Genomic DNA, 14,223 nt, shown 5'->3' with positions numbered 1-14,223 from the left:
CTCCACACTCTTTCATCTGTTTATTGAACATTTCCTTGTGTTTGACATTTTTCCCCCCTTCTGAATTAATCAAATACAGTTTGTGTATTTAATATTCTCTTGATGCGAAAACAGAAATGATAAGAAAAACAAAAGCTTCGACATACAGTACATCAACCATTAGAGCAATGAGCAGCTTGACTGGAGTTACAGGAACTAATGAAAGCACTTCAAGTTGCATTACATTTTGTAAGACACAAAAGCAATAGTTCCCAACCCTCTAAATGTCTAATATACATCCCTCAAGAATATTTAATGTGTGCTAGAACATCAGGAGGATGTGTTGTAGACTGGAGTGGTGAGCAGAATGCTGAAGTGACATACTGAACTAGAATGGAAGTCTGAATTCCAACACTTGGTGAAATAGCCTTCTTTCATTTCTCTCTTCAGTTCAAAGATCAAGTAATCTATAAAAATCTGATTTTTTTAAGCATCTGTCTATTACAGCGTGCTTCTTTAAAAGTTTGGGATTAATAAAATGGTTTAATTGATGGGTCTCAAACTGCCTGTCCGCAACTAACGTCAAAAATATAATGCGATTCGGCCTGTCAAAACATATTTTTGATCCATTTGTTGTGCAGTCGTGTCTAACCACTTGTGGTTTGACCTGCCACCTAGTCGACTTTTAAAGTACTGTAATAGGATTTACTTAAATAAAAGCATAAGTAATCCATAAGTGCTCTATTTTCACTAAAGCTCTAATTTTGTAAATATTCAAGGGTCGTTTATTTAATATCAGTTTTATACCACTTGTATTTTGTTGTACAAAAACCTCTTCGTGGCTTACACGTTATGTTGGTGTTGTCTGGTGTAACAAATGTGATAATTTTGCTAATATTCGATTCAAATGGTCTCATTTAATAGGTTTTCCTCACATGCTTATTAAGGTTTGCAAAAAAACTATGTACATTTTTCATATTGTACTGCTGGTTGAATTTAAAGTAAGTGTGAAAATGTACATACTTTTCCTCTCTTTGTAGTAGTTTTACCAAAAAGGAAAGATATTGAGAGGAACAATCGCCAGTAAAGTCACTTCAGTTATCCAAACTGCTTTCTGCTGTTCCTACGCTATTGGGACAATACAATTGGTTGGGACAGAATAATTATTATGCCTATTATTTGTAGTATTTTCATAACAATTTAAACTACCCCTTCAATATGTACAACAAGAAACAAAAATATAGAGTTTTGACTGCATATACTCTGTGGAAGAATGAGTGTGCATCTAATGCGCGGACGACAATCGCAGATATATTTCAGCAGCTGATTTGTGACACGATAAACTGGATCACTGGTGACAGCTAATGTTTGAAATGTAAAAGCCATGTCTGTTGTCCTAAGACGCATCAGTTAAGTCTAAATGAAGTCTTTTCCGCTTCTTGTGTTTGAATGTTAAAATGGCCCTCCTATGAATTTGTCAGTCACTGAAATGCAATTCAGTTTGAGTTTGAGACCCCTGGTTTAATTGCTTTAAAAAATAACAATAATAAAGAAAGAATATTTGAAGTATAAGCTTAATACTTAATTTACAATTAAAACAAAATTTATATATATTTTGCTAAATAAAACTAAACACATCAACTATTGATAAATTTAGCACGCACTGTATAACTATACATTCTTTTTTTCTTCAGTTATATTATTTAAAAGAGCATCTTACTGATCCCAAACTTTAAATGATAGTGCGTTAAGTTATAACAATCAAAACTGGATGGCCAAATGCAGCTGATGTAGACAAGCCAGATATCAAAACTTGAATCAATCCAATCAGAATGTGCAATGAAAACCAGTGTTTTCAAAAGAAAACAGGCAACTGGTGCTTTTGGTCAATTTTTTGCTGGTCACAGATCTCAATAGCTTTAAATGACAACATCCAAACGATATAAGATTCGTAAAATCAATTAGGCGTGATTTCAACCAAGAGAAAGATCTCCAGCTGTCAAATGTGACTGCGTGAGGTGCAAAATAAAGCAAAACAAAGACAGTGCAAATGAATGAATACAAACGCATAGGACTGAGATGTAAGCTGTCCTAACAACACACATGTAACTTTGTACATGATGTCAAATGGTTAAAAAAAAAAGGAGAGAGATCCTGAAGCACCACAATGCTACTGTTTGCCCTTTGATTAAAAATAATAAAAGACAGATAAGATACATGAAATAAATTATGAAAACATCCTGGAGTGTACAATCTATACATCAATACTGGTATGAGAGGCTGAGGAGAGACAGGAGGAGATACGCCGGAGCCGTTTAATAGATTACACACACTTAAGTCAGTTGGCATTGTGTGTACGTAGTCCAAATGTTTCGCGCGCACAGGCAGCTCAAGCATAGAGCGTGCTCACTCACAAACCCAAACAAATCATTTTTGCTGACAGCAAAACCCATTCGTACTGCAAGAACATTCGGTTTAAAATACATATGGATATAAACTGAAGCATGATTATGGAGAAACTGGTGTGTTTGTTGGTAACACCGCGCTTAAAATGGCTAAAACACGTTAGGTCACTGCATAAGTCTCACACAACCTGTCAAGAACATTCCCAGCTCATATTTCACCCTAAAAGTAAAAGATGGATACATGTTACTACAAACTGGGATCATGTATGCCAAATATATTATAATAATTATTAGTAATAATATTATAGGGGTCAAACATAACCTGGGTATGGCTTCACAGATTTATTGATGACTGCATTAGTCATTTGAAAGATGACCAAGTGCAATTCAGGTTTTGTCAGTTATCAATTAATTATCTTACAATAAAAACAAATCAAAGCAAAATGAATGTTATTACCAAGCTAATTGACTAATAAAGAGCTGCTCCTAAAAACAGATCTAAAATCACTAAGTCAACACTAACATGTTGTTAGTATTTCAGCTGTGTAGTATATCGGTCTGTGGGTCAAATTTGTCTACAATGAAGAAAACACAGACATACAAACAGAGCAAATGATACTAAAGTGAAGGAATTCTGTCAAAACAGACCAGCACATGCACATACATACAAAAAAACATCACAAAGAACAAGGTTTGTGGCACCCTTTCACCAGTCATACGTTAACAAGTCACTTATTTAGTTTTTTTCTCTTTAATTATTGTCCTCGTCCTGAAGTCCCGTAATACACTCTCAGCTTTCCTTCCTACTGTAAGGACAGTCATTCCCTCTTTTAGAAATTTGGTCACTTTCATGAGGTGAGTATTACATACATTGAGGAAGTATGCGATTCAAGAGTGGAAAGGCTATATAAGCCGGTAAAAAATGTCCATCACAATCGAATCGGTGGCAACAGGACAGTTCTGCTGTTGACGTTGATGGCGTACAGACATAGATATATGGAATGTATGTTTGCAGTGCTGCTTGCTACTATTCCCATTGTCCTGGAGGATGTTGCTTTGCATCCAGGTTGGTGCTACCAAGCAGTGGTTGGTCCCGTTTCTTCCAGACATCTGGAAGGTTTAGAAGTAGAGGGCTGGTTCACTGCTGAAGTCTGATAAAGAGGAGCTATCAGCGGGTGTAAGCTGTGAACCAAAATGAAAGGAAAGTTAATGGCAAATGCTATACCGAAATGTTGAATTAATGAATGCACTTCCTTCACACTAGGGCTGCACTATATTGGAAAAAATGACATTGTAATATTTTATTTTCAGCAATATACATTGCGATATGAAACAGAGATGTGCAATTTGATGAAAATATCGAATTGTTTTTATTTTATTATTTTTATTATTTATTTGGCAGATATTGCGATTTGATTTGCGATTAAATCAATTAAATTGATTTAATTTTGTGGACAATACACACAGAGGAATGAAATATTGTATCTTGCAGAACCATGGTGCTACATAAATGAATCATAAATACAAACACAACACTGGACATAAGAGCTATTTTTAAAAATCTTTGCATAACCAAAATATACTAGAAGATACTTACTGTACACATAATTTTACATAATACTGAACAATGGTGTGCAGGATATTGTGCAATAGAGGTATTAAGAGTAAATATTATGAAAAATAGGTATTAAAGGTTTAATTTAGTGCAAAAGAGTTATTTAAGGTGTGTTAATTGCATTTTTTGTTTGTTTGTTTTTTGTTTGTTTGTTTTTTAAGGTGTATTAATTGAAATAGTTTTTGTTGTTGTTGTTATTTTTTTCCCTGTTAAACACATCAAGTGAGTTTAAAGCATTCTGGCACAAAAAAATAATAAATAAGATTTGTAGGTTTAGTGAACAAACTTTTTTTAGGACTACCAAGTCTCATTTCACGTTATATTTTTGAATATTTGTTTCCAACTGCTATTAAGACTTAGCAGACAAAAATAGTATAAAGCACCTTTTTCTCTCACTTGTATGATTACCACTAAAAATCTAGTTTAAAGTTAATTTAAGTCATTTAGAGCTTTAATAAAAACTAAATATTGACTGCTTTTTAAAGGGGCAGAGCTACTGCATGCCCTGCACTCTCTTCATGTTTCAGATTACATCAAATAAAAAAAATTAAAAATAGCATTAAAGCGAATTGCAATATTTTATGCAGATGCACTCCTCTATACAAGCACCCTAATCTTTCTGAAATAATTCCGTCTTCAACTTCTTCAAAAATAGTGAAGTACATTTCATATGGGCTGTGGGATTTAGGGAAAATGTTTGATTGTAATATCTATATATCTCGGTTTTATTTTTACAGTTGAACCACTAAAGTCACAATTAATTCATTCATTCATTTTCTGCCGCTTTTCCGGGGCCGGGTGGCTGGGGCAGCAGTCTTAGGAGAGTCTTAGGAGAGAACCCCAGACTTCCCTCTCCCCAGACACTTCCTCTAGCTCTTTCGGGGGGGATCCCGAGGTGTTCCCAGGCCAGCCGAGAGACAGTCCCTTGAATGTTTCCTGGGTCTTCCCCGAGGCCTCCTTCTGGTGGGACATGCCTGGAACACCTCCCTAGGTAGGCGTCCAGGAGGCATCCGAAACAGATGCCCGAGCCACCTCAGCTGACTTCTCTCAATGTGGAGGAGCAGCAGCTCAACTACGAGCTCCTACCGGGTGTCAGAGCTCCTCACCCTATCCATAAGAGTGTGCCATGGCACCCTTCGAAGGAAACTCATTTCAGCCACTTGTATCCAAGATCTTTTGGTCATGACCATAGGTGAGAGTAGGAATGTAGATTGACCGGTAAATTGAGAGCTTTGCTTTTCGGCTCAGCTGCTCCTTCACCACAACGGAACGGATCAGTACATCGACCGCATTACTGCTGCCGCTGCACCAATCCGCCTGTCAATCTCACACTCCATCCTTCCCTCACTCGTGAACAAAACCCAGAGATATTTAAACTGCTCCACCTGGGGTTAAGACTTTCCTCCAACCTGGAGATGGCAAACCACCTTTTTCCAGTGGAGCACCATGGCCTAGGACTTGGAGGTGCTGATTCTCATCCCAGCTGCGTTACACTCAGCAGCAAACCGCCCCAGTGCATGCTGAAGGTCCATGTTCGATGAAGCCAACAGAACAACATCGTCTGCGAATAACAGAGATGAAATCTTGTGGTCCCAGAACCGGACCCCCCTCCAGCCCAAAGCTACGCCTTGGAATTCTGTCCATAAAAATTATGAATATTATTGGTGACAAGGGGCAGCCCTGCCCGAGTCCAACATGCACTGGAAACAAATCTTGACAATGACAACAATGACTTATTGCCAGCAATGCGAACTAGACTCCTACTTTGTTCATACAGGGACGAGACGGCCCTCAACAGATCGCCTCTGACCCCATACTCCACCAAGCACAAGCACCAAGGACTCGTAACAGCGACCTTCTTGCTGTTAGGTGACAGTGCTAACCCCTGAGCCACCGTGCTGCCCCTCAAATGCTTTATTTTATATTATTATCATTCTTCAAAACGAGCTAATAATTGATTACTTGTCATGTTTTATTGTTTGTTGTTTGTAGTTGAACTAAATACTAAATCCATGGTTTTCTTGCCTATGCATTCCATACACACAAAAAACAATATTTTTAAGAGGCTAAATATTATTATATCCTTCCCTATTAAGTCAAGTAAGTAACCACTAAGAATACACTGCAATAGAAAATACAGTCTCACTATATAGTCACAGAAAAACTCTTCTGAATGTACACTACAGCTGTGCAAATAATCTTATGTCTTACCATGACCTCCTCCGTAGGCTGTGAATTATCTTCTGAAGTAGACTCATCAAGCTTGTGTTCTTGCCAGGCGTTGAACTCTACTGAGTGTTTGGGTGTATAACTGGACAGATCTGAGGACATAAGAAGAAAGAAATTACTCTGTCGAGCCACCGCAGAAATGAAATTAAACATCATATCAAAATATTTGAATAAGAACACAATATAAATCAATATTGTTATACATTCATAATGTACCCTGTATACCTGTATAAATTATTCATCGTGTCCCTGTTATGTCAACTAACCAAAAGCAATAAATGTAACTGAATGACTGACCAGCAGGTGTCAACATTGCTTAGATCTAGAGCCATGTTTGTAATCATCATACGAAATACCAGAAACAGATCACACATTGCTAAGCATTTGTCACTGAACGTGATAGTTGACCCAAAATTCTATTATCATTTACTAAATATTTACATGTGTGTTTCCTCTGTTTAACACAAAATAAGATGTTTGTTTAAATGTTGGAAAGGTCTATCCATTGACTTCCATAGTATTTGTGTATCTTTTTATGGAAGTCAATGGTTACAGCTTTCAAAACATCTCCTTTTGTGTTCATAAGGGTTTGGAATAGGTCTGTGCGATATGATAATATACAAAATAAAAGTCTAATGATTTACAATATGTTCTGTCATTAATTTTGTGGTGTTACAAAATACAGTGATAAGCATATATGACTTCAACCCTAATTTAAAATCAGATTTTCTATAGGTGGCTTTACAATATTATATTTGTGCATATACATTAAATTAGTCAGTACTAAAGCCAAATCAGGAGCTAAACTAACAAAATAACTAATGACAACGGTCCAAAAATGAGTAGCCCACATGTATATGTTAGGGAACAATATTAAAAAAAATAATAAAAAAGAGCAAAAATCAAAAGAAACACAAAATATATACAAATTTGGTTACTAAAGTGACTAAAATATTATTTTAATAAATATATTTTTAATAAACTGCATCAAAACATGCTACCTGACAAAAGTCCAAGTTTTAAGAACAACAAATAACTTGACTTCTACTTGATCATTTGGTAGAAGTGGCTTTTATGAAAAACAAAAGCCTCTAGATTACGCTTGTAAGACCGAAATAAAATATGTTCATGCTTTGATTTTTAATTATTTAATTAGGACAGTAAGGTCTGACTTTGCTTAGACAAAAGTCTTGTCACTTGAAGAATAATGTACAATATAGAATTTAAAGTCATGGTGCAGTGGAAAACTATAATATTGTATATGACTCCCATGAGCTTGGAGGACTGTATCCATACATCTCTGCAATGACTCTAATAACTTATTAATAAAGTCATCTGGAATGGCAAAGAAAGTGTTCTTGCAGGACTCCCAGAGCTATCAAGATTCTTTGGATTCATCTGTAATGCCCCCTCCATCTTACTCCAGACATGTTCAATAATATTCATGTCTGGTGACTAGGCTGGCCAATCCTGGGGCACCTTGACCTTCTTTGCTTTCAAGAACTTTGATGTGGAGGCTGAAGAATGAGAAGGAGTGCTATCCTGCTAAAAGATTTGCGCTCTCCTGTGGTTTGTAATTTAATGGGCGGCACAAATGTCTTGATACCTCAGGCTGTTGATGTTGCTATCCACTCTGCAGATCTCTCGCCCGCACCCATACTAAATGTAACCCCAAACCATCACCAAACCTGACTGATTTCTGTGAGAATCTCCTATTCAGTTATGTATATGTATGTTAGTCAGTATGTTTTTTTATAAGCATTTTTAAAATTATGTACATCATGACGTTTCCATTAACCGTTTTTTATGCTCATATCCAAAATGCACATAAAAATATGTGGATGAAAAATAAGCCCCTTTTACACAGTGATACCCAGGGCCCGAGTGGTACTCCTTTTCAGCCCTGGAGTTTCACGCCTTAGACCGGCCCTCTTCAGTTCACGACTGATTATAATAAAATAAGGTCATTCCCAATTCAGTTTCTAACGACACTATCACGTCTTTTTCATGGAAACAGCTGCTTTAGAACTTTAAATGTTTTTCATAAATATGAGAACATTAAAGGGTAGCTGAATCTTCAGCACTATTCTTTAAAACATCACAATGTCCTTATCTGCCATATCTGAATATATATTCTGCACTGAAAAAAAATATGTCTGCAAACTTGTTGCAAACAATTTATATAGGTTTAATTTAAACAAACATATAAAATTGATTAATGTTCAATCTAATTTGTGTGAATAAATTCTGCCCAAATAAATAGTTTACAACCACTTAACTTAAATAAATTTTGTAAATCCAAGAAATCATCTTTGAACTGTTTTTCATTCATTGCAAATTTTTTTTAAAGACATCCAGTCCTTTGTAACAATGGTCACACAAAAAATACAAATAAAATATGTACACCTACATAAGTAACCCAAACAGTATTATATGTCTTAACACTAAAATTGAAAAAAAGAAAATTTACTCAGATGAGGGTTGAACTTGGGTTGGGGGCATTGTAAAGCAACGTGCTGACCACCGGTGAATATCTGGAAAATTACCTGAACGACTTTACCAGTAAGTTCAAAAAAGTGCTGTTCACACAGGCAAGGACTTTCCGAATTTTTTTTTTCAAAAAAGAAGATTCACACATCCACTTCAAAATACCGATAAATACTGACATAATTAGACATCCAAAGGCTAAAGCACCAACTAAATGTTTACATATTTGACTACATTTCAAATTTTGTGGAAGCATTGTGAACAACTGCAATAAAAAAATATGAAGGAACACTTTCGCATGTCGAGATGTACATTATATGTGTGTGTGCTGGCGCTCAACCCTTCACATGCACAAGCGTCAAGCAACTAAAGCGTAGCTTGAAGGTAAACAAACAGCGGTTTATCATTGTCATTTAATCGATAATTTTTTCCACAGTTGGCACTAAGAAGGAACAGAAACATTATCTGACTAACATCTAGCAGCTAAATGTTTCAGGAAAAATATTCAAAGGCTTTTATTTTCATAAACAACCACGGATATGAATGCATCTGAATGTTCTGATTGGCTGAAGTAGACATCCCAAGCCAGCGTGTTCTAATCGTAAATGTGCTCTTTCAAGCAATCTTCCTTTTGCGTTCATACAGAACAGCATTCCGGCAAATTACCAGTAATGTTACAACTTCTCTTTCTGGAAAATTGTCGGAATGAATTTACCGGTATTTAAAAAATAGGGCCTGGTCACACATACAGACTTGAAGGTAATTTTCCAGAAAGGTCTGTATGTGTGAAAGTGGCTATTGTCACAGGCCTCAAAAACACTTGCGAAATGATCAATTATAATCCAGGCTCAACATTGAGTTTACTCGTGATGTGACTATTGCGAAAGATCACATTGCGATAACCATGCTGAAACAATATCATGTGCAGTCCTACCTTGAACTTCCAATACTTGCATCAATAGCTGATATAAATCAGTGATATACACTATAGACCCAATTTATTGATTGCACATCACCACAATCCCATAATCCCATTTTTTTCATTGCACGTCTTCAGCAAATCCTTTTTTTTAATGCCAAAAGAGGTTTATGCTGGCACAAGCTGTTAATCTGGCCATCGGTTTGTAAATATAGTATGTGAATTTCCTGTTCATCTCATCCATGGTTTCTGCACTTTCCTCCCATTCTGTCTATTTCCTGTCATTCTTCTGGACTTACTCACCCGTGGAGTTGCTGGAGTGAGTGGGTGAGCTGGTGTAGCTGGCGCGCGGAATTCTTATCCTCCCTGTAATGATCCCTCCATCATCTTCTCCTCCTTTTTCTTCAGCTTCCTCCTCGTCCTCTCCGCTGTCCCACTCGCTGCTTTCAGCCGGGTATTCGAAGGTACTCTGCAGACTGGACTCGTTGAAGGATATTTTTAGCTGTGGTAAATGAAGTCAAAGGACAGTTGGTTAGAATTTAGACCAGCATGTGTGAACTCTTTCATCACTCTTTTAAATTCAAGTGGGATAGTTTTGATTTCTGGCATATTTGACATGTATTAGATTTGTTGTTGTTTTTTGGAGAAATGTGGACTTTCAATTCACTCTATAATGTGTAAAATATTAAGATGTGCAAATACATGTACAGTGCTATGGAACAATGGCAGGTACAAACCAAAGCAAATACAGTTGAAACCAGAAGTTTACATACACTGTATATAAAGGCACATAACCATCAAAAAAATTCAGATATTAATGTGACTGAACTTTTTCTTTTTTAGGTTATTATCAAATCTGTTTGTTATGATTAATAGCAGAGTAATGAGAGAGAGAGATTTTTTGAGAAATTGTTATAACTTTTCTTGGAAGTCAAATATACAAACAAAAAGATTATTAGATTAAAAAGCTCAGATGATGGTGTTAAAGTTTTGGAAGTTTCTGATTGGCTAATTGACAACATTTGATTCAATTGAAGAAACAACTGTAGAATAGTATTTAAGGAAAACCTTTAAAAAAAACTACTTCCTTTTGTGTCAACATGGGAAAACCAACAAACCAGAATCAATAAAAAAGTCAGATAAAAATTTGCACAATTACACTGGGAAAAAGAATAATTTTTGGAGACCTGTCCTGTGGTCTGATGGAACTAAGATTGAACTGTTTGGCCATAATGTCCAGTGTTACATTTGGAGGACAAAGGAGAAAGCTTACAAGCCTAGGAACACCAGCCCAACAGTAAAGTATGGGGCGGCAGCATCATGTTGTGGTACTGTTTTGCTGCAGGAGGGACTGGTCAACTTCACAGCATAGATGGCATCAGAAGAAAGAACATTATGTAGAAATAATGCAACATCTCAAGACATCAGCCAGGAAATTAAAACTTGTAGGTTTTAAAGATCATTCAGAATGAGTTAGTAAATGATTAATAAACTATTGAAATCAAGGTTTATATATCTTTTTATTCAGGCATATATTAATTGTTACTATGTATGTTAATAAATGATTTATTGACTCAACTTCATGCAGTTTTGTAACCTAATCTAAAGTGAGGACTACTTATGCTTTGTAAATCCCGTACAAATGACATTAAGGTTTGGTATCAAATGAACAATAATCTTTGTAATTGTGTCTAAAAAGTCAAATTACTGTAAAGTTTAAACATTGCTGAATAACAGGAGTGTCGAAATACGACATAAAATCGGATCAAACAACAATATAATATTTTAACAATATAACAGGATGCAATATTTAAACTGTAGAGCAATTTTATTTTAGATAAGGCTACAAAGACTTATTTTTTATTTGACACAATTTCATTTGTATATCTTCAAACGAATAGAAATTAATAAAGTTGTTTCTTTTCTTTTTTCCTGTTTAGAATTTAACTGACCCTTTAATTGTCATTTATAAGGGATTTGTAAAGCATGAATAGTCCTCACTTTAGATTATTTCCAAAAAATGCATGTTGAGTTAAAGCATTTATTAGCAAACGAATTAACTATTAGAACATGCCTGAATAAGGATATAGAAATGTTGATTTGAATAGTTCATTAATCATTTACTAACTCATTCCTAATGATCTAAAAAAAAAAAAAACTATGTTTAAACTGGTTTGTAAATAATACAATGCTTAATTTAGTAATGCAAAATAATCATTAACAAAGTATGAAAGTACATTTATTAAGCACATTATGAATGTGGTTATAAGTCAAGAATACAGCATTTGTATCTACAGTTATAAACTGCTTACTACTACTATTTAATAATGTAGAGGTAATGCTTAACAGATAATGAATTCACTATTTGATAATGCTTAATAAATGATTCATAGTGTGTAGTTATTATAAAGTGTTACCTATTTAGAAATTATTAACACCATTATAGTATTTATAGTAATTTCACTTTTGAATACATAAGCACAAGAATAATTGTCAGCTTGTGGTCCTTGGGAGTTTTGTGGGTCCCATTTGACTCAAAAAAATGAAAATTACCTCACCATTCACACCTTAATGATTCTTATAAACTTCTTTCTACTGTTGAATACAAAACAAGATTCTGAACAACACTGGATAGAAATCAGCCATTTACAACCACAGTAAAAATAGAAGTACAAAGTCAAGGACAGTTTTTTTTACAGCATCCTTCAGTGTATATTCATTTCCTGCTCAAGAGAAGACATTAACTCAAACAGGTTTGCAACCTGTGCGGATGAGTAAATGATGACAGAATTTTCGTTATGAGGTGTTTTTCAATTTAATGTGAACTGCCAACAGAAGAGCGACTAAATATTCAGTGTTCCAAAGAACCCTATAGTGACAGTCACCTGGTCTCTATCTGTGCCCTAGGTTGTGTGTGTGCATGTGTGTGTGCGTGTGTGTGTGTGTGTGTGTGTGTGTGTGTGTGTGTGTGTGTGTGTGTGTGTGTGTGTGTTTGTCAGCTCTGTCCTAAATCTACTCTAATCTCAATCACATGCCCCTACTCAGCAACATGCACATATATGCATGCTTAATACATAAAGGCTGAGAACATGCCTCTGCGTGGCACACCCAGCAAAACAACTGGACAAAGGCCACAGTGATGTTTATTTGGTGTAATAAACTTGACCTTATATACCCTCTAATTATTTACTGTCATGTGGCATTCAGATGAACTTTATTTCCTTTCAGTTTAGCTCACCTTAAACATAGAGGGCAGATATCCCCAAAACAACAGGTAAATGCTAACACACTGCAAACACACAGCCAATTTAAAGCCTTGGAGATGTACAGCTGAAGTCAGAATTATTAGCCCCCCTTTGATTTTTTTTCTTTTTTAAATATCTCTCAAATGATGCTCAAAAGAGCAAGGAAATTTTCACAGTATGTCTAATGATATTTTTTCCTTTATAGAGAGTCTTATTTGCTTTATTTCAGCTAGAAAAAAGCTTTTAAGTTTTTTAATTTTTTAAAACCCATTTTAAGGTCAAAATTATTAGCCCCTTTGAGCTTTTTTTTTTTTTTTTTTTTTGATAGTCTACAGAACAAACATCATTATACAATAACTTGCCTAATTACCCTAACCTGCCTAGTTAACCTAATTAACCTAGTTAAGCTTTTAAAAGTCACTTTAAGCTGTATAGAAGTGTCTTGAAAATTTCAAGTAAAATATTATTTACTGTCATCATGACAAAGATAAAATAAATCAGTTATTAGAAATGGGTTATTAAAACTATTATGTTTAGAAATATGTTGAAAAAAAAATCTCTTTGTTAAACAGAAATTTGGGGAAAAAAATAAACAGGGATGCTAATAATTCAGTAGGGCTAATAATTCTGACTTTAACAGTATATTATTTTTCAGTTTTCAAGATTTCTTGAGCTCCAAATCAAAAAATTAGTTTGATTTCTAAAGGATTACAGTTAAAAATAATCTTTAATGAACTATAAAGTAATAGCCATCTTAGTCGTAAATGAAAACAAAACAAAAATGATAGTAATATTTCACAATATTTTATATAGTTTACTGCATTACTCTTCTGTGGTAACTTAGTTTACAACCACTATTTATTCTCTTTTAGAAATGTAGTCTTGCCAGATATTTTGTTGTTGCATAACACAATTGACATAAACTGGGTGTGTAGTCAAATTAGTCAATTTTTTGTTCTAAAACAAGAGAGAGAAAATATGTAAGCAATACCTAAATGATTAACTCATAACATTTTGAATGCTGTACCTCTTGAAATGAAACAAACCTTACTTCTTGGATGGTTTACTTGTAAAATCTATTTAAAAAATTTACTAAAAATAATATAATTAAAAGAATATTATTATAAAACAGTATTTTATTTGTAAAATAAAAGAAAGATGAGTAATAATAATTTCATTAGCATAGTAGTCATTGTCCACTAGTTGCAATTACACCCAGGAGTGGCCAAACATTTTCTTAAAAAGTGCCAAAAACCAAATTTGTTTAAGGCTGGTGAGCCAAAGGTAAATATAGTTGCCATGGGTGATTTCCTAATTTATTTAATAATATTTAAAAATGACTAT

General features: G+C 34.7%; 1 protein-coding gene across 1 annotated transcript in view; it reads right to left on the bottom strand.

Moving 5' to 3' along the window:
- Positions 1–7: 7 nt before the first annotated feature.
- tprn (taperin) overlaps positions 8–14,223 on the bottom strand; it is a 40,993-nt gene continuing 26,777 nt past the window's right edge. Inside the window, exons 2-4 of the mRNA XM_087254198.1 lie at positions 9,938–10,136; positions 6,211–6,320; positions 8–3,566 (exon numbers count right to left, since the gene is read on the bottom strand). Of these exons, the coding sequence (XP_087110324.1) occupies positions 3,504–3,566; positions 6,211–6,320; positions 9,938–10,136 (372 nt within the window). The 3' untranslated portion in view covers positions 8–3,503. The remainder of the gene's footprint in view (positions 3,567–6,210; positions 6,321–9,937; positions 10,137–14,223) is intronic.

The sequence above is a fragment of the Danio rerio genome, chromosome 5 (assembly GCF_052040795.2).
Source record: "Danio rerio strain M-AB ecotype USA chromosome 5, GRCz13ab, whole genome shotgun sequence".
Taxonomy (NCBI): Eukaryota; Metazoa; Chordata; class Actinopteri; order Cypriniformes; family Danionidae; genus Danio; species Danio rerio.
This window is presented reverse-complemented; position numbering and strand designations above follow the sequence as displayed.